The sequence below is a fragment of the Bos grunniens genome, chromosome 8 (genome assembly GCF_055505025.1).
Source record: "Bos grunniens cultivar Pamir isolate PY7600 chromosome 8, Bosgru_T2T1.0, whole genome shotgun sequence".
Taxonomy (NCBI): Eukaryota; Metazoa; Chordata; class Mammalia; order Artiodactyla; family Bovidae; genus Bos; species Bos grunniens.
The window spans coordinates 51,941,708-51,962,975 of NC_141172.1; the positions used below are offsets into that span (position 1 = coordinate 51,941,708).

A 21,268-nucleotide genomic window follows, 5' to 3' on the forward strand; every position below is an offset into this window, starting at 1 on the left:
CTGATAGTACATCAAAGAATAAGATATAGTCCCTACCCTCATGAATCATTCTATTTGAAACTACAGACAGTGACCAATTAAATATATATTAAAGAGTGGTAGAACAGTCATTAAAAAGTAATAATGCCATTTGCAGCAACGTGGATGGACCTAGAGATTGTCATACTGAGTGAAGAAAGTCAGACAAATAAGGAGAAATATCACATGACATCCCTTAAATGTGGAATCTAAAAATAAAAAATACAAATGGACTTATTTACAAAATAGCAAGAAACTCACAGACTTAGAGAATGAATTTACGGTTGCTGGGGAGAGGGATGGGGAAAGGGATAGCTGGGGAGTTTGGGATTGACACGTATGCTCTGTTAAGTTTGAAATGGATAACTAGCAAGGATCTACTGTACAGCACATGTAACTCCGCTCAGTGTTGGGTGGCAGCCTGGATGGAAGAATGGATACATGTGTATGTATGGCTGGGTTCCTTCTCTGTTCACCTGAAACTGTCACAACATTGTTAATCAGCTGTACACCAATACAAAATAAAAAGTTTAAAATAATAAATATATAAAGTGGTAGTAAAACTCAGGATACTTGTGGTATTACACAGGAAAGGTTCAGTTCAGTTCAGTCGCTCAGTCATGTCTGACTCTTTGCGACCCCATGAACCGCAGCACACCAGGCCTCCCTGTCCATCACCAACTCCCAGAGTCCACCCAAACCCATGTCCATTGAGTCAGTGATGCGATCCAACCATCTCATCCTCTGTCATCCCCTTCTCCTCCTGCCCTCAGTATTTCCCAGAATCAGGGTCTTTTCAAATGAGTCAGCTCTTCACATCAGGTGGCCAAAGTATTGAACTTTCAGCTTCACCATCAGTCCTTCCAATGAACACCCAGGACTGAACTCCTTTAGGATAGACTGGTTGGATCTCCTTGCAGTCCAAGGGACTCTCAAGAGTCTTCTCCAACACCACAGTTCAAAAGCATCAGTTCTTCTGCGCTCTTCTTTATAGTCCAACTCTCACATCCATACATGACCACTGGAAAAACCATAGCCTTGACTAGACGGACCTTTGTTGGCAAAGTAATGTCTCTGCTTTTTAATATGCTATCTAGGTTGGTCATAACTTTCCTTCCAAGGAGTAAGCGTCTTTTAATTTTATGGCTGCAGTCACTATCTGCAGTGATTTTGGAGCCCAGAAAAATAAAGTCAGCCACTGTTTTCACTGTTTCCCCATCTATTTGCCATGAAGTGATGGGACCAGATGCCATGATCTTCGTTTTCTGAATGTTGAGCTTTAAGCCAACTTTTTCACTCTGCTCTTTCACTTTCATCAAGAGGCTCTTTAGTTCTTCTTCACTTACTGCCATAAGGGTGGTGTCATCTGCATATCTGAGGTTATTGATAATTCTCCAGGCAATCTTGATTCCAGCTTGTGCTTCCTCCAGCCCAGCATTTCTCATGATGTACTCTGTATATAAGTTAAATAAGCCGGGTGACAATATACAGCCTTGATGTACTCCTTTTCCTATTTGGCACCAGTGTGTTTTTCCATGTCCAGTTCTAAGTGTTGCTTTCTGACCTGACCTTGAGAAATACAGATTTCTCAAGAGGCAGATCAGGGGGTCTGGTATTCCCATTTCTTTAATAATTTTCCACACAGTTTGTGGTGATTCACACAGTCAAAGGCTTTGGCATAGTCAATAAAGCAGAAATAGATTGTTTTCTGGAACTCTCTTGCTTTTTTGATAATCCAGCAGATGTTGGCAATTTGATCTCTGGTTCCTCTGCCTTTTCTAAAACCAGCTTGAACATCTGGAAGTTCATGGTTCACATACTGTTGAAGCCTGACTTGGAGAAAATTGAGCATTACTTTACTAGCGTGTGAAATGAGTGTAGTTGTGCAGTACTTTGAGCATTCTTTGGCATTGCCTTTCTTTGGGATTGGAATGAAAACTGACCTTTTCCAGTCCTGTGGCCACAGCTGAGTTTTCCATATTTGTTGGCATATTGAATGCAGCACTTTCACAGCATCATCTTTTAGGATTTGAAATAGCTCAACTGGAATTCCATCACCTCCACTAGCTTTGTTAATAGTGATGCTTCCTAAGGCCCCCTTGACTTCACATTCCAGGATGTCTAGCTCTCGGTGAGTGATCATACCATCATGATTCTCTGGGTCATGAAGATCTTCTTTGTGTAGTTCTTCTGTATATTCTTGCTACCTTTTCTTAATATCTTCTGCTTCTGTTAGGTCCATACCATTTCTGTCCTTCATTGAGCCCATCTTTGCATGAAATGTTCCCTTGGTATCTCTAGTTTTCTTGAAGAGATCTCTAGTCTTTCCCATTCTGTTGTTTTCCTCTATTTCTTTGCACTGATCACTGAGGAAGGCTTTCTTATCTCTCTTTGCTATTCTTTGGAACTCTGCATTCAAATGTGTGTATCTTTCCTTTTCTCCTTTGCCTTTTGTTTCTCTTCTTTTTGCAGCTATTTGTAAGGCCTCTTCAGACAGCTGTTTTGACTTTTTGCATTTCTTTTCCATGGGGATGGTCTTGATCCCTGTCTCCTGTACAATGTCACGAACCTCCGTCCATAGTTCTTCAGGCACTCTATCAGGTCTAATCCCTTGAATCTATTTGTCACTTCTACTGTATAATGATAAGGGATTTGATTTAGGTCAAAGCTGAATGGTCTAGTGGTTTTCCCCACTTTCTTCATTTAAGTCTGAATTTGGCAATAAGGAGTTCATGATCTGAGCCATAGTCAGCTCCTGGTCTTGTTTTTGCTGCCTGTATAGAGCTTCTCCATCTTTGGCTGCAAAGAATATAATCAGTCTGATTTCGGTGTTGACCATCTGGTGATGTCCATGTGTAGAGTCTTCTCTTGTGTTGTTGGAAGAGGGTGTTTGCTATGACCAGTGTGTTCTCTTGGCAAAACTCTGTTAGCCTTTGCCCTGCTTCATTCTGTACTCCAAGGCCAAATTTGCCTGTTACTCCAAGTGTTTCTTGACTTCCTACTTTTGTGTTCCAGTCCTCTATAATGAAAAGGACATCTTTTGGGGGTGTTAGTTCTAGAAGGGCTTGTAGGTCTTCATAAAACCATTCAGTTTCAGCTTCTTTAGCATTATTGGTCGGGCATAGACTTGGATTACCGTGGTATTGAATGGTTTACCTTGGAAAAGAACAGAGATTATTCTGTGATTTTTGATATTTCATCCAAGTACTACATTTTGGACTCTCTTGTTTACTATGATGCTACTCCATTTCTTCTAAGGGATTCTTGCCCACAGTAGTAGATATAATGGTCATCTGAATTAAATTCACCCATTCCAGTCCATTTTAGTTGGCTGATTACTAAAATATCAATGGTCACTCTTGCTGTCTCCTGTTTGACCACTTCCGGTATGCCTTGCAAGATTCATGGACCTAACGTTCCAGGTTCCTATACAGTATTACTCTTTATAACATCGGACTTTTCTTCTGTCACCCATCACATCCACAACTGTGTGTTGTTTTTGCTTTAGCTCCATTTCTTCATTCTTTCTGGAGTTATTTCTCCACTGATCTCCAGTAGCATATTGGGCACCTACCGACCTGGGGAGTTCATTTTTCAGTGTCCTATCTTCTTGCCTTTTCATACTGTTCATGAGGTTCTTAAGGCAAGAGTACTGAAGTGGTTTGCCGTTCCCTTCTCCAGTGGACCACGTTTTGTCAGAACTCTCCATCATGTTTGTCCGTTTTGGGTGGCCCTACACAGCATGGCTCATAGTTTCATTCAGTTAGACCAGCTGTGGTCCATGTGATCAGATTGGTTAGTTTTCTGTGATTGTGGTTTTCAGTCTGTCTGCCCTCTGATGAAGAAGATTAAGAGGCTTTATGGAAGCTTCCTGATGGGAGAGACTGACTGAGGGGGGAAACTGGGTCTTGTTCTGATGAGCAGGGCCATGCTCAGTAAATCTTTAATCCAATTTTCTGTTGATGGGTGGAACTGTATTCCCTCTTTGCTGTTTACCTGGGCCCAAACTATGGTGGAGGTAATGAAGATAATGGGCACCTCCTTTGGATGATCCTGTGCATATACTGCTATACTCACTGCCCGCAACCCTGAAGGAGGCCACCACCGACCCACACCTCTGCTGGAGACTCCTGGACACTCTGGGAAAGTCTGGGTCAGAGTCTTGGGGGTCACTGCTCATTTCTTCTGAGTCCTGGTGCACACAAGGTTCTGTTTGTGCCCTCCAAGAGTCTATTTCCCAGTCCTGTGCAAGTTCTGGCAGCTTTATGGTGGGGTCAGTGGTGACCTCCTCTAAGAGAGCTTAGTACCCAAGTCTGCTGAACCCAGAGCTCCAATCCCTGTGGCAGTCCACTGCTGACCGTCTCCACAGGAGACAGTCAAACACAGTCCTGACTCAGTTTCTGTGGGGACCCTGGGTCCTGGTGTGCACGAGGTTTGTTTGAGCCCTCTGAGCGTCTCTGGTGGGAATGGGGTTTCCAGCCACTATGGAGAACAGTGTGGAGATTCCTTAAAAAACTGGAAATAGAACTGCCTTATGATCCAGCAATCCCACTGCTGGGCATACACACTGAGGAAACCAGAAGGGAAAGAGACACGTGTACCCCAATGTTCATCACAGCACTGTTTATAATAGCCAGGACATGGAAGCAACCTAGATGTCCATCAACAGATGAATGGATAAGAAAGCTGTGGTACATATACACAATGGAGTATTACTCAGCCATTAAAAAGAATACATTTGAATCAGTTCTAATGAGGTGGATGAAACTGGAGCCTATTATACAGAGTGAAGTAAGCCAGAAGAAAAAACACCAATACAGTATACTAACACATATATATGGAATTTAGAAAGATGGTAACAATAACCCTGTGTACGAGACAGCAAAAGAGACACTGATGTATAGAACAGTCTTATGGACTCTGTGGGAGAGGGAGAGGGTGGGAAGATTTGGGAGAATGGCATTGAAACATGTAAAATATCATGTATGAAACGAGATGCCAGTCCAGGTTCGATGCACGATACTGGATGCTTGGGGCTAGAGCACTGGGACGACCCAGAGGGATGGTATGGGGAGGGAGGAGGGAGGAGGGTTCAGGATGGGGAACACATGTATACCTGTGGCGGATTCATTTTGATATTTGGCAAAACTAATACAATTATGTAAAGTTTAAAAATAAAATAAAATTAAAAAAAAATAAACACGAATTCGCCTCTCCTACTGTTTTTCTGGGGCTTCTCCTTTGCCCTTGGGCGTGGGGTATCTCCTCACGGCCACTCCAGTGCCACACAACTGCCACTCCAGTGCCTACAGTCTTACTGGGGTTTCTCTGACCTTGGATGTGGGGTATCTCCTCACCACCACTCCAGCGCCACGCAGCTGCCATTCCAGTGCCACATGATTGATACCAATTAAAGTGTAGATGTATTATTTAGGAGGACCACTTTGAGGTTGTCATTTGAAGGTATATTGGGAGGCTGCTTTGGTCTCATGTTAGTTGAAAGGTGTTTGGTAACCAACTAGTCTTTTCATAATTCCTGAGGCTCAGTCCTACCCTTACACGGACTTGGAAAGGCAAATATGGTACACTTAATATAAAATTATACATATTCAACTGTATTTGATCTGCAAAAATAGAAATTTCATATTTGCAGACTAGTTTCTTATAAAGTAAAGGGATATGTAGTAATCTTCTGATATGTGTAAATCTGTGAATTTAAATGTTTTCATATTAAGGTCTTGTATAATGCATTTTATGTTTTATGTAGAGAACATTCTCATTTTAAGAGTTTATTGTCCAACATGTATATTTTGGGCACTTTTTAATATATTATAAAAATCCTATTTAAAAGTTTTATTTTTCTTTAACACAGAGAACTTCAGCTCAGAGAAAAGTCACCTAGGTTTCTAGGGAGGTGGAACGTCTCTCATTTTTCATGGAAAGACTATTTGATTCTATTTTCCTCTGCACACACACAAAATTATTTATTTCTATTATTTATATATAAAATGATTAATTTTTTCTGTTACTGTATGAAATTTATTAAAAACAATTTTATTTCTACTCATAGGACTCAATATATTAATGATGCATACCAGGAAGTACTGGATCTACTATTGCCATTAAATCTTGAGGTGATGGTTGAGCGAAATTTATCGTGGGAGTGGTTCCAGGAAGTTCCTTGTTTCAATCTAAATGCTCAGCTAAAGCCCATGGAGGTAACTTTTAAATCCTTATTGATGTATCTTTTGTTGGTTAAAAATTATTGTTTGGGGACATAAGTCATTTTGTATGTACAAGTTATGTAAACATACCTTGGTCAGAAAAGAGATAGTAGCTCATGTATATAAACTAGAATGCATTGAATGTTGATCTTTTTTTTCTTTTCTGTTTTTGTAAAAAGATTTTTTTTCATTTTTTAAAAAAATTTATTTATTTTATAATTGATGGATAATTACGTTACAGAATTTTGTTGTTTTCTGTCAAATCTCAACATGAATCAGCCATAGGTATGCATATATCCCCTCCCTTTTGAACTTCCCTCCCAATTCCCTTCACATCCCATCCCTCTAGGTTGGTACAGAGCTCCTGTTTGAGTTTCCTGAGCAAAACAACAGATTCCCATTGGCTCTCTATTTTACATATGGTAATGTAAGATCCATGTTACTCTTCCCATACATCTCACCTTCTCCCCTCTCCCTATGTTCATGAGTCTATTTTCTATGTCTGTTTCTCCATTCAGTTCAGTTGCTCAGTAATGTCTAACCTTTTGTGACCCCAAAACTGCAGCACACCAGGCCTCCCTGTCCATCACCAACTCCCAGAGCGTACACAGACTCATGTCCATTGAGTTGGTGATGCCATCCAACCATCTCATCCTCTGTCATCCCCTTTTCCTCCTGCCTTCACTCTTTCCCAGCATCAGGGTCTTAACAAATCAGTCATCTCTTCACATCAGGGGCCAAAGTATTGGACTGTCAGCTTAAATACCAGTCCTTAGAATGAACACCTAGGACTGATCTCCTTTAGGATGGACTGGTTGGATCTCCTTGCAGTCCAAGAGACTCTCAAGAGTCTTCTCCAACACCACAGTTCAAAAGCATCAATTCTATTGTGCTCAGCTTTCTTTACAGTCCAACTCTCACATCCATACATGACCACTGGAAAAACCATAGCCTTGACTAGACGGACCTTTGTTGACAAAGTAACGTCTCTGCTTATTAATATGCTGTCTAGGTTGGTCGTAACTTTCCTTTTAATTTCATGGCTGTACTCACCATCTGCAGTGATTTTGGAGCCCAGAAAAACAAAGTCAGCCACTGTTTCCATTGTTTCCCCATCTATTTCCCATGAAGTGATGGGACCGGATGCCATGATCTTAGTTTTCTGAATGTTGAGCTTAAAGCCAACTTTTTCACTCTCCTCTTTCACCTTCATCAGGAGGCTCTTTAGTTCCTCTTTGCTTTCTGCCATAAGGAGGGTGTCATCTGTATATCTGTGCTTATTGATATTTCTCTCAGGAATCTTGATTCCAGCTTGTGCTTCTTCCAGCCACACATTTCTCACGATACACTCTGCATATAAGTTAAATAAGCCGGGTGACAATATACAGCCTTGATGTACTCCTTTTCCTGTTTGGAATCAGTCTGTTGTTCCATGTCCAGTTCTAACTGTTGCTTCCTGACCTGCATACAGGTTTCTCAAAGGGCAGGTCAGTTGGTCTAGGATTCCCATCTCTTTCAGAATTTTCCACAGTTTATTGTGATCCATACAGTCAAAGGCTCTGGCATAGTCAATAAAGCAGTAGATGTTTTTCTGGAACTCTCTTGCTTTTTTGATGATCCAGTGGATGTTGGCAACTTGATCTCTGGTTTCTCTGCCTTTTCTAAAACCAGCTTGAACATCTGGAATTTCACAGTTCACATATTGCTGAAGCCTGGCTTGGAGAATTTTGAGCATTATTTTACTAGCATGTGAGATGAGTGCAATTGTGTAGTAGTTTGAGCATTCTTTGGCATTGCCTTTCTTTGGGACTGGAATGAAAACTGACCTTTTCCAGTCCTGTGGCCACTGCTGAGTTTTCCAAATTTGCTGGCATATTGAGTGCAGCACTTTCACAGCATCATCTTTCAGGATTTGGAATAGCTCAACTGGAATTCCATCACCTCGACTAGCTTTGTTAATAGTGATGCTTCCTAAGGCCCACTTGCCTTCACATTCCTGGGTGTCTGGCTCTAGGTGAGTGATCACACAATTGTGATTATCTGGGTCGTGAAGATCTTTTTTGTACAGTTCTTGTGTGTATTCTTGCTACCTCTTCTTAATATCTTTTGCTTCTGTCTGGTCCATACCATTTCTGTACTTTTTTGAGCCCTTCTTTGCATGAAATGTTCCCTTGGTATCTCCAATTTTCTTGAAGAGATCTCTAGTCTTTCCCATTCTATTGTTTTCCTCTATTTCTTTTCATTGATCACTGAGGAAGGCTTTCTTATCTCTCCTTGCTATTCTTTGGAACTCTGCATTCAAATCTTTCCTTTTCTCCTTTGCTTTTTGCTTCTCTTCTTTTCACAGTTGTTTGTAAGGCCTCTTCAGACAGCCATTTTTCTTTTTTTGCATTTCTTTTTGTTGGGGATGGTTTTGCTCCCTGTCTCCTGTACAATGTCACGAACCTCCGTCCATAGTTCTTCAGGCACTCTATCAGGTCTAATCCCTTGAATCTGTTTGTCACTTCTACTGTATAATGATAAGGGATTTGATTTAGGTCAAAGCTGAATGGTCTAGTGGTTTTCCCCACTTTCTTCAATTTAAGTCTGAATTTGGCAATAAGGAGTTCATGATCTGAGCCATAGTCAGCTCCTGGTCTTGTTTTTGCTGCCTGTATAGAGCTTCTCCATCTTTGGCTGCAAAGAATATAATCAGTCTGATTTCGGTGTTGACCATCTGGTGATGTCCATGTGTAGAGTCTTCTCTTGTGTTTTGGAAGAGGGTGTTTGCTATGACCAGTGTGTTCTCTTGGCAAAACTCTGTTAGCCTTTGCCCTGCTTCATTCTGTACTCCAAGGCCAAATTTGCCTGTTACTCCAAGTGTTTCTTGACTTCCTGCTTTTCCATTCCAGTCCTCTATAATGAAAAGGAAATCTTTTTTAGGTGTTAGTCTAAAAGGTCCTGTAGGTCTTCATAGAACTGTTCAACTTCAGCTTCTTCAGCATTCCTGGTCGGGGCATAGACCTGGATTACCATGATATTGAATGGTTTGCTTTGGAAAATAAATTCTTCAGTATTATTTTTCTACATTCCATATATGTGTGTTAGAATATGATATTTATCTTTCTCTTTCTGACTTACTTCACTCTGTATAATAGGTTCTAGGTTCCTCCACCTCATTAGAACTGACTCAAATGTGTTCTTTTTTATGGCTGAGTAATATTGTATTGTGTATATGTACCACAACTTCTTTATCCGTTCATCTGTGGATGGACATCTAGGTTGCTTCCATGTTCTAGCTATTGTAAATAGTGCTGTAGTGAGCAGTGGAATACATGTGTCTTTTTCAATTTTGCTTTCCTCGGGGTATGTGCCTAGGAATGGGATTCCTGAGTCAGATGGTGATTTTATTCCTAGTTTTTAAGGAATCTCCATACCGTCTTCCATAGTGACTGTTTTCATTTACAGTGCAAGACTGTTCCCTTTTCTCCAAACCTCTTCAGCATTTATTGTTTGTAGATTTTTGATGATGGCTGTTCTGACCCATGTGAGGTAATACCTCATGTAGTTTTGATTTGCATTTCTCTAATATGTGCAATGTTCAGCACCTTTTCATGTGTTTGTTAGCTGTCTGTATGTCTTCCTTGGAGAAAAGTTTGTTTAGGTCTTTCTGCCTCTTTTTGATTGGGTTGTTTATATTTCTGGTATTGAGTTGTATGAGCTGCTTGTATACTTCGGAAGTTAATCCTTTGTCAGTTGTTTCATTTGCTTTTATTTTCTCCCATTCTGAGGGTTGTCTTTTACTTTGCTTATAGTTTCCTTTGCTGTGCAAAAGCTTTTAAGTTTAATCAGGTCCCACTTGTTTACTTTTGTTTTTATTTCCATTACTCTAGTGGGTGGATCATAGAGGATCTTTCTTTGATTTATGTCATTGAGTGTTCTATGTTTTGCTCTAAAAGTTTTATAATTTCTGGTCTTACATTTAGGTCTTTAATCCATTTTGAGTTTATCTTTGTGTATGTTGTTAGGAAGTGTTCTAATTTCATTATTTTACATGTAGCTGTTCAGTTTTCCCAGCACCATTGATTGAAGAGTCTGTCTTTGCCCCCTTTTATATTCTTGCCTCATTTGTCAAAAATAAGGTACCCACAGGTGCCTGGGTTTATCTCTGGGCTTTCTATGTTGTTCCATTGGTCTACGTTTCTGTTTTTGTGCCAGTGCTATACTGTCTTGATGAATGCAGCTTTGTAGTATAATCTGAAGTCAGGAAGTTGATTCCTCCAGCTCCATTCTTCTTTCTCAAGACTGGTTTGGCTATTTGGGGTCTTTTGTGTTTCCATATGAACTGTGAAATTTTTTGTTCTAGTTCTGTGGAAAAGTCATTGGTAATTTGATAGGGATCGCCTTGAATCTATAGATTGCATTTGGTAGTATAGTCATTTTCTCAATGTTGATTCTTCCTACCCAGGAACATTGAATATCTCTCCATCTGTTTATGTTGTCTTTGATTTGTTTCATTAGTGTCCTGTAATTTTTGTGTACACTTCTTTTGTCTCCTTAGCTAAGTTTATTTCTAGATATTTAATTTGATTTTGTTGCAATGGTGAATGGGATTGATTCCTTAATTTCTCTTTCTGATTTTTCATCATTAGTATATAGAAATAAAGTAATTTCTGTGTATTGATTTTGTAGCCTTTGACTTTGCTAAATTCACTGATTAGCTCTAGTAATTTTCTGATACTGTCTTTTGGGTTTTTTATGTCATCTGAAAACAGTGAGAGCTTTAGTTGTTCCCTTCCGATCTGGATTCCTTTTATTTATTTTTCTTCTCTGATCGCTGTAGCTAGGACTTCCAGTTGTTTTAGGTGTAAAGTTAGGTTGTCTGTTCGATGTTTTTCTTGTTTCTTGGGGTGGGATTGTATTGCTATAAACTTCCCTCTTAGGACAGCTTTTGCTGCATACCATAGCTTTTGAGTTGTCGTGTTTTCTTTGTCATTTGTTTCTAGAAATTTTTTAATTTCCCTTTTGATTTCTTCAGTAACCTATTGGTTATTTAGAAACGTGTTGTTTAATCTCCATGTGTTTCTTTTTCTTACATTTTTTTTCTTGTAATTGGTATCTGGTCTCAAAGCGTTGTGGTTGGAGAACATGCGTGATACGGTTTCAGTTTTCTTATATTAACTGAGGTTTGATTTGTGACCCAAGATGTGGTCTATCTTGGAGAATGTTCCATGTGCACTTGAGAAGAAGATGTATTCTTCTGCATTTGGATGGAATGTCCTGAAAATATCAATGAGATCCATCTCATCTAATGTATCATTTAAGACTTGTGTTTCCTTGTTAATTTTCTGTTTTGATGATCTGTCCATTGGTGGGAGTGGGATGTTCAAATCTCCTACTATTATTGTGTTACTGTCAATTTCTCCTTTTATGTCTTTTAGTGTTTCAAACAATGGCAACCCACTCCAGTACTCTTGCCTGGCAAATCCCATGGACGGAGGAGCCTGGTAGGCTGCGGTCCATGGGATTGCTAGGAGTCGGACACGACTGAGCGACTTCACTTTCACTTTTCACTTTCATGCATTGGAGAAGGAAATGGCAAGCCACTCCAGTGTTCTTGCTTGGAGAATCCCAGGGACGGGGGAGCCTGGTGGGCTGCCGTCTATGGGGTCGCACAGAGTCGGACACGACTGAGGCGACTTAGCAGCAGCAGCAGCAGTGTTTGTCTTATGTATTGAGGTGCTCCTATGTTGGGTGCATAGATATTTACAGTTATGTCTTCCTCTTGGATTGATCCCTTGATCATTATGTAGTGTCCTTCCTTATCTCTTGTAATCTTCTTTAAGGTCTATTTTGTCTGATATGAGGATTGCTACTCCAGCCTTTCTTTTGCTTCCCATTTGCATGGAGTGTATTTTTCCATCCTCTCACTTTCCATCTATATGTGTCTTTAGGTCTGAAGTGGGTTTCTTGTAGACAGCATATATGTGGGTTTTGTTTTTGTTTCCATTCAGCCAGTCTGTGTCTTTCAGTTGGAGCACTTAATCCATTTACATTTAAAGTTCAGTTCAGTTCAGTTGCTCAGTCGTCTCTGACTCTTTGCAACCCCGTGAATCACAGCATGCCAGGCCTCCCTGTCCATCATTAACTCCTGTAGTCTACCCAAACTCATGTCCATCAAGTTGGTGATGCCATCCAGCCATCTCATCCTCTGTCATCCCCTTCTGTTCCTGCCCTTAATCCTTCCCAGCATTAGGGTCTTTTCCAGTGAGTCAGCTCTTCGCATGAGATGGCCAAAGTATTGGAGTTTCAGCTTCAACATCAGTCTTTCCAAAGAACACCCAGGACTGATCTCCTTTAGGATAGACTGGTTGGATCTCCTTGCAGTCCAAGGGACTCTCAAGGGTCTTCTCCAACACCACAGTTCAAAAGCATCAATTCTTTAGCGCTTAGTTTTCTTCACCGTCCAACTCTCACATCCATACACAACCATGGGAAAAACCATAGCTTTGACTAGACGGACCTTTGTTGACAAAGTTATGTCTCTGCTTTTAAATATACTATCTAGGTTAGTCATAACTCTCCTTCTCGATATATATATTCCTATTGCCATTTTCTTAAGTGTTTGGCGTTGATTTTGTAGATCTTTTTCTTTTCTTATATTTCTTAACTATATAAGTCCCTTTCACATTTATTGTAAAGCTGGTTTGGTGGTACTGAATTCTCTTAACTTTTGCTTGTCTGAAAAGCTTTTTATTTCTCTATGAATTTTGAATGAGATCCTTGCCGGGTAGAATAATTTTGCTTGTAGAATTTTTCCCTTTCTTTACTTTAAATATGTCCTGCCATCCCCTTCTGGCCTGAAGAGTTTCTGCTGCAAAATCAGCTGTTAAACATATGGGGTTTCCCTTGTATGTTACTTGTTGCTTTTCTCTTGCTGCTTTTAATATTTTTCTTTGTGTTTAATCTTTGTTAGTTTGATTAGTATGTTTCTTGGTGTATTTCTCCTTTGGTTTATCCTATATGGAACTCTTTGTGCCTCTTGGACCTGATTGATTATTTCATTTTCCATGTTGGGGAAATTTTCAGCTGTAATCCTTTCAGAAATTTTCTCATACCCTTTCTTTTTCTCTTCCTCCTCTGGGACCCCTGTGATTTGAATGTTGGTACGTTTGATACAGTCCCAGAGGTCTTTGAGGCTATCCTCAGTTCTTTTCATTCTTTTTCCTTTATTCTGCTCTTCAGAAGTTATTTCCACCATTTTATCTTCCAATTTACTTATTTGTTCTCCAGATAGTCTGCTATTGTTTCCTTGTAGAGTATTTTTAATTTCAGTAATTGTGTTGTCTCTGTTTATTCTTTAATTCTTCTAGGTCTTTGTTAATTGGTTCTTGCATTTTCTCCATTCTGTTTTCAACATTTTGATTATGTTTTTCAGGTAGTTTGCCTATTTCCTCTTCATTTATTTGGACTTCCATGTTTCTAGTTTGTTCCTTTATTTTTGTAGTATTTCTCTGCCTTTTCATTATTTTTTTGAAACTTCTTGTGTTTGAAGTCTCCTTTTCTCAGGCTTCAAGGTCGAATTCTTTCTCCCTTTTGGTTTCTGCCCTCTAAGGTTGGTGCAGTGGTTTGTATAAGCTTCATATAGGGTAAAATTTATGCTGTGTTTTTTGTTTTTCCTCTGATGGGCACGGTGAGTGAAGTCATCATCCTGTCTGTTGACGATTGGGTTTGTATTTTTGTGATGTTTGTTGTTTGAACGAGGCATTCTGCACAGGGTGCTACTGGTGGTTGAGTGATGCCAGGTCTTGTATTTAATTGGTTTCCTTTGTGAGAGTTCTCAGTATTTGATATTCCTTAGGGTTAGTTCTCTGGTAGTCCAGGGTTCAAACCAGTGCTCCCACTCCAAAAACTCAGGGCTTGATCTCTGGTCAGGAACGAAGATTCCACAAATGGTTTGTTATTGGGTGAGATTAAACCAGATACCCTAAAAAGAGAAACCAAAGATGAATCCCAGACAAATGGCAGTTACAAAATCAGGCAAATAATAATTAAAATAATGAAATATAGACATATACATATATACCCATAAGCAAAATCAGAACAGTCCAACAAAAATAATGTACAATAAATTGACCTGTTGAACAAGGAAACCAAAAATTATATCTATCAGTTAAGGACAAAACTAACTAAAGCACAAACTGAAAACAAAACTAAAGCAAGGCGCAAGTTGGGGAATAAAGCGATAAAAACAAAATTAACAAATGTGTTGAAAGGAATGGAAAGAAAGAATAGATATGCAAAGCTAAATAGAAGTAGACAACAAAGATTTATATACATTAAAGATTAACTGCAAGGGGAAAAGAACAGTAGGAAAAGCAATGGAATAAATGTAGAAAAAATAATGCTAGGTTTAAAAAATTAAAAATTTAGTAAAAGAGAAAAGAACAAAAAAAGGAGGGAAGCAAAAGCAAAAAAAAAAAGCTCCACGGGACTGCAGAAGCCCAAGGGAGAGGCAGAGGTTTATAACAACAATAAAAATGTGATTGGAAGGAAAAAATCTCAAGAGTTTAATTAGATTTCATAGTGCCAATAAAATTGACAACTACAACAGAGGGGTGGAAGGAAGAAAGAAAAAAAATCCAAAGGAAACTACAGAATAAGTCAAAACATAAGAATAATAAATGTTTTTCTTGAGTCCCTGCTGTCAGGATCCTTTCCCTCACTGGGAGTCACACTGCCTCACCTCCCTAGGATGCCCTCCACCACTGTGCTGGTCCCTGGACCTGCTGTGGGGGCTGCTCCGATTCTAATCTGGTCCTCCTCCTGTGTGTTCTGGCCTCCAGTGTCCACAGCTATCAGAACTATTGCATTTGTGTGTGGGGGGGAGCTCTCAATGTCCTTTTATATATTCCATATACACAGAGTCTGCCTAGTTGATTGTGTGGGTTTAATCTGCAGCTTGTATAGCTGACGGGAAAGTTTTGGGTGTTCTTCCTTAGCTGCACTGCCTCTGGGTTTCAATTGTGGTTTTATTTCCACCTCTGCCTGTGGGTCGTTCACTGGGGTTTACTCCTGAGGCTGCCTTAAAGGATTTGGATCTGCCCCTATGAGGGCCAGGTGCCAAGGTGGTGCAGATGCTTAGTTTGCAGGGGTTCTGCCAGCACCAGGTACTCGGGATTGGTGGCAAGTGCAGCAGGAAATACAGTGCTCTAGAAGGGTATGGCAACCAGTATTTGCCAACCCGTATTGGACACAAGCAGTACACAAAGCGACCCCGTGTGTGTAGGCGCAAGATTTTTTTTTTGCCTGTGGCAGCTCTGAGCCGATGAGAGTTGACTGTGTAGGTGGCGCAGTTGCTCGGGTCGCGGGGACCCTGGTGGCATCAAGTGTGCAGGGACACAGACTGCTTCAGCTGTTGGGGCTGTGGTCCTATCAGAGTCTTTTTTTTGAGCCTCTGATAGCTGGCTATTAGAAGGCGTCTTTGGCCAGTCTTTGTAGCTCCGCCCATTCAGGTGCTTAGAGGACTCCCTTGCCTGAAGTCCTTCTCTGTCATTTGGGGCATCAAACACATAGAATGGGGCCTCCCTGGATGGGGTCCTATTCTGTAGTGTGTGGCATCAGTCACTTAAAGGATACCCTGGGTGGGGTCCTACTCTTCCGTTCTGTGGTTCAGGCATTTGATGGGCCGCCTCTATTGATCAGCTGCTGATGCTGGCCTTGTGGGGAGAGAGAGGCTATGGTGATGGTTCCACCCGCTACATGTGATTCTGCAGTATTGCCTTGCTTCCATGGTTGCCTGGCTTTCTTCCACAGGCATTTCCCACCACAATCTCCTCCATCACCTTCCCTCAGGGAAGGGAGGGGGGTCTCTCCACAGTCAACAGCTGCAGCAAGGACTGTCTTTTTCTCATTCAGCCACAGATCAGTTGTTTCACTCTCAGCCTTAAATGTTTCTCCTCTGACTCAGACAGTTACCCTGATGTGGGGATCGGTCCCCTGCTTCAATTTCCCCACCTGCCGAGGGCAGGTCCAGTCCTAGTAAACTTTTATGTTTCCCCCTAGTTCTTTCCTCCTACTGAGTTTTGCATGGTTCTGTATATTGTGTTCCACAGGTCACGTACTCCTGTCCGCTCTCAGCTGGTGTACTGCATGCACTTCTGTGTCTGAAGGTGTATTCCTGATGTATCCATGGAGAGAGATGCACTCTACGTGCACCTGTTCCTCCACCGTCTTGTTCTCTCTGAATGTTGATCACTTATTCAACAAATATTTGAGTGCCTGCTATGTGTTAGACCCTGTGCTGGATATTGGAAATCTGATTACAAAGGAATTGTGACATTGTTGGTGGCTCCATGGAGCTTACCAGTATAATGCAGGGGATGGTGGTGATCCAGAGGTGAGATAGACAGGCACATAGTTAAAATAGTTAAAAATTATGGTAAATGTCATGAAGGAAACAATATTAGACATGGTATTATAAGTAATCAGTCAGATATTTTAATAAAGATCTTAGTGGAGCAGTCTAAGGCTAGAAATGACTTGGAAATCATCAAATTACAGATTGTATTTGAAGCCATGGGAATATATGAGGTAACCTAGCAGAGGTCCTAGAAGAATGGAGATGTTGAAGATGAAGTGGCAAATGAGTCAGTAACTTAGACATAAATCATTTGATATTACTTTACAAATCTCAGTGTCAGACTTTATTTTGGGGGGCTCGAAAATCACTGCAGATGGTGATTGCAGCCATGAAATTAAAAGATGCTTACTCCTTGGAAGGAAAGTTATGACCAACCTAGGTAGCATATTAAAAAGCAGATGCCGGGGTCCAGCCCCGTGGATCCAGGGAATTTGAAGCGGGGACGGTGTCGGCGAGGATCAGGAAACAACTGCTTAATTAAACGTTAATTAAGGATATAAAGAGTAATAGAATAAGGATAGCTCAGTTAATTAAGGATATAAAGAGTAATAGAATAAGGATAGCTCAGTAAGAAAATTCAGTGAAGAAAAGAGGCTGAATAATTCAGCCAGAAGGTGAGAGAAAGAACAACATGGGGAGACCAAGTTTCGGTGAACAAGGCCCGCACTTTATTTTCCAAAGTAGTTTTTATACCTTAAGTTATGCATAGAAGATAATGGGGGAAGGGGTAGAGTCATGCAGCAAGCCAGGCTTTATTCCTGCAAACTTATCATATGCAAAAGCTTAGGTGATTTGCATCATCTTCTGGCCTGGAGGCCTGTTAACATTTTAAGACCCTTTCTTCAGAAAACTTATTTTTCTCTAAAGGTGACTGGTCAGGAGCCACCCTCCAAAAGCATTAGATAAAGTTGCATTTCTACAGAGTAAAGGTGTGGTGGGCTATAACAAGAAAAAGAATTAACTCAAGGGTCCCAGGTTACAAACATTAAAGCTACTACTTACACCAATTATATTAATCAATACACTGCCAGGGACACAGCAGGTAAGGGATATGGAGACTTAGCAGCAAACATTGGCCCAACAAGTGAAAATCCCTTCACCAATACAATTTCTAATCAATCTTTTAACTACTCAAAGGAATCTGTGTTTAGACAGTTTAGAACATCTCCTGCCTCTCACAGTTGGGAGGCTCTGAGCAATCACATGTGCCGGAAAAACCTATTCAGGCCAGCTAGAGGATTTCCAAAGGAGTTTGTAGGTTGAAACACTGTCACACCCAGGAATTATCAACTGGAGCTGTAAGCTAACTCCTTTTTCAGAGAGAGGTAGTGGGGGACAGCCCCCCGTAAAGTCAGAGGTGTAGGTGAAAGCACAAAGCAGAAAGTAGGCAGACTCTGGTTTTGGGGGTAGATGCTCAAGAATTTCCAGGGGGACTCCTGAGGCTCGATCCCGCCTTTGCGTATGCCGAGCCTCCTTCCTCATGACCTTTGTCATGGGTGGAGCTCCTCACGCTGGCTCCCCGCAGTGATAGAATTCCAGTTGAGCTATTCCAGATCCTGAAAGATGATGCTGTGGAAAGTGCTGCACTCAATATGCAATATGCACTCAATATACAATATGCTGGCTCCCGGCAAGCAGAGATATTACTTTGCCAACAAAGGTCCATCTAATCAAGGCTATGGTGTGTGTGTGTGTCTGTATACTCTTGATCTGGATGCATTAGACTGATTTCCTGAAGACTCAATTTTAACCTGTCCCTGACTCTGAAGTTGAGATCCAGGAGAAGTTAAATATGTGATATCCTGCAACAGCTGCTACTTGGGGTGTCTTGATAGGGGACGACTCAATTTCATTCTAGTGAATCTGCCCGCCGAGAAGGGAGCTGAGCATTTGTAGATGGTCTACAATACCATATGTATATGTAACATCTAGAATAATATTTGACTCAATCTCTATGTACTATGACCCAGTCAAGTTGACATAAAATTAACCGTCACAGCTTTCAAGACAGGTCTTATGCTAGTGGTTTAATGTTGAATTTGCAAAGCATAGAGTTTTGAGTTAGTGTGTTGCTTTAAGTGTACTTAAGCATGATACTTAATCATTTAAGTCTCATCTTCTTATAATATCAAGATTATACTCTTTGTATCTAGAACTTTTGTGAGGTTCAGGTAAAATAATTCATGTAAAATATGTTGTAAAATATTTTCAATTTTTTAAATGTATTTTTAAAAATTTTAATTGCAGGATAATTGCTTTACAGTATTGTATTAGTCTCTGCCATACATCAACATGAATCAGCCATAGGTATACATCTGTCCCCTCCTTTTGGACTTCCCTCTAGTTGTCACAGAGCATCTTATCTGAGCTCCCTGCATCATACAGCAAATTTCCACCGGCTGTTTTACATCTGGTAATTCTTATGTTTCCATGCTACTCTCTCAGTTCATCACACCCTCTTCTTCCCCTACTGTGGCCACAAGTCTGTTCTCTATCTCTGCATCTCAGTTGCTGCCCTCCATATAGGATCATCAGCACCATCTTTATAGATTCCATATATATGCATTAATATGTGATATTTGTTTTTCTCTTTCTGACTTACTTCACTCTGAATAACAGGCTCTTGGTTCATCCACCTAATTAGGACTAACTCAAATGTGGCTGAGTAATATTCCTTTGTGTATATGTACCACAACTTCTATATCCATTTATCTTGTTGATGGACATCTAGGTTGCTTCCATGTCCTAGCTATGGTAAATAGTGCTGCAGAAAACATGGGATATATGTGTCTCTTTCAGTTACGGTTTTCTCAGGGTGTATGCCCAATAGTGGGATTGTTGGGTTATGAGATAGTTGTATTCCTAGTTTTTTAAGGAGTCTCCATAGTGTTCTCCATAGTGGCTGTATCAATTTACATTCCCACCAGCAGTGCAAGAGGGTTCCCTTTGCTCCACACCCTGTCAAACATTTATTGTTTGTAGATTTTTTTGATGAGGGCCATTCTGACCGGTGTGAGGTGATACCTCATTGTAGTTTTGACTTGCATATCTCTAATAATGAGTGGTGTTGAGCATCTTTCCATATGATTATTAGCCATTTGAATGTCTTCTATGGAGAAATGTCCATTTAGTTCGTCTACCCATTTTTTTTATTGGGTTTTTTGTTTTCCTCATGTTGACCTGTGTGAGCTGCTTGTATATTCTGGAGATTAATCCTTTGTCAGTTTTGTTTGCAATTATTTTCTCCCATTTTGAGGGTTATCTTTTAATCTTGATTATTGTTTCCTTTACTGTACAAAAGCCTTTAAGCTTATTTAAGTCCCATTTGTTTATTTTTGTTTTATTTCCATTACTGTAGGAGGGGGGACAAAGAGAATCTTGCTGTTACGTATGCTGAAGTGTGTACTGCCTGTGTTTTCCTCTAGGAGCTTTATAGTTTCTGGGCTTATGTTTAAGTCTTTAATCCATTTTGAATTTGTTTTTGTGTATGGTGTTAGGAAGTGTTCTGAATTTATTATTTTTTATTATTCCATATTTGTCAATTGAGGGGCTTACTAACCAAAAAAAATATAGAGTAGCTACATGGATACTTAAAGATAAAAGTTAATTTTAAAGGCTTAAAACTAGTAGGCTAATTGCTGCATTCATAACAAAGTTTATCATTCATAGCTTCTGGTATTGATACTGGCATTTAATTTAGTTCTGTATTTCACAGGGTACTAAAGAATACATGGTCATTTAGAAAATGAAACCTTCAGTTAATAGAAGTATCTAATGTGTTAAAAGTTGGTTTTGCAGGGGTTTGAAATGAAACAGTTTTCCTTGTATAAAACTTTTTCACTACATGAGGTAGTAATGTTGAAATGGTCAAATCTTATTTTTTTAACAGTTCATTCTTAGTCAAGAAGATATAACGACCATTTTTAAAACATTATATGGCAACATATGGTATGAAGGTGATAGTGCTTCACATGAGGTAACAAAGGATCAGTCCAGTGTTACTAGTGGTGCTACTACTGCGTCACACCATGCTGCAGGTACGTCTTAACCTTAAATTAGCCCCCTCCTCCTTTCCTTCTCTCCTTCCTTTCATTCTCCCTAACTGTAGGTTTGGGTAAAGTAAAATTTATAAACCTTTTCTATTTAGCTAATCTTACTCAAGTAGTTCTCATTTATCTGTTATTAGTCATTCTGTTGTTTTTTTTTCTTTGAATCAAATTTCTAATTCTTGTGACAAAATTCCTTAGTATGTGTTTTTTTCTTGGTTATCCTAACTCCCCTGTAAGTTCCTATTTTTCAGTTTTCAAATTTTCTCCTCATCCTTTCTCTTCTCCCTTGTTCCTAGTGAAGCATATGTTCCAGTGGAATATTTCATATTAATATTAGAAGTATCAAAATATTAGCAGTCTCAAAAGAGGATGACCATTAGTGATGGACTCCAGCAAATATTTAGAAGATACATGGATAAAATAGAGCAGAAGGAATCATAACTCAGTAGAAGGCTGCATCCAATGTTGGATTTAATTTATTATGTAGAAACCTAACTAGGGCTTAAGTTCAATACCAGCACATAAAGAAATTGGATTAATTAGAACTACTAGATGATTTTGCTTCACTAAAATAA

The 21,268-nt window shown here is 39.9% G+C and overlaps 1 protein-coding gene across 3 annotated transcripts in view; it reads left to right on the plus strand.

The window, feature by feature from the left end:
• Positions 1-21,268, plus strand: part of VPS13A (vacuolar protein sorting 13 homolog A) — a 282,305-nt gene that overhangs the window by 147,837 nt on the left and 113,200 nt on the right. For all 3 annotated transcript variants that reach the window (XM_086415617.1, XM_086415618.1, XM_086415619.1), the window contains 2 exons: positions 6,089-6,236; positions 20,534-20,681. In XM_086415617.1, coding sequence (XP_086271743.1) covers positions 6,089-6,236; positions 20,534-20,681 — 296 coding nt within the window. The remainder of the gene's footprint in view (positions 1-6,088; positions 6,237-20,533; positions 20,682-21,268) is intronic.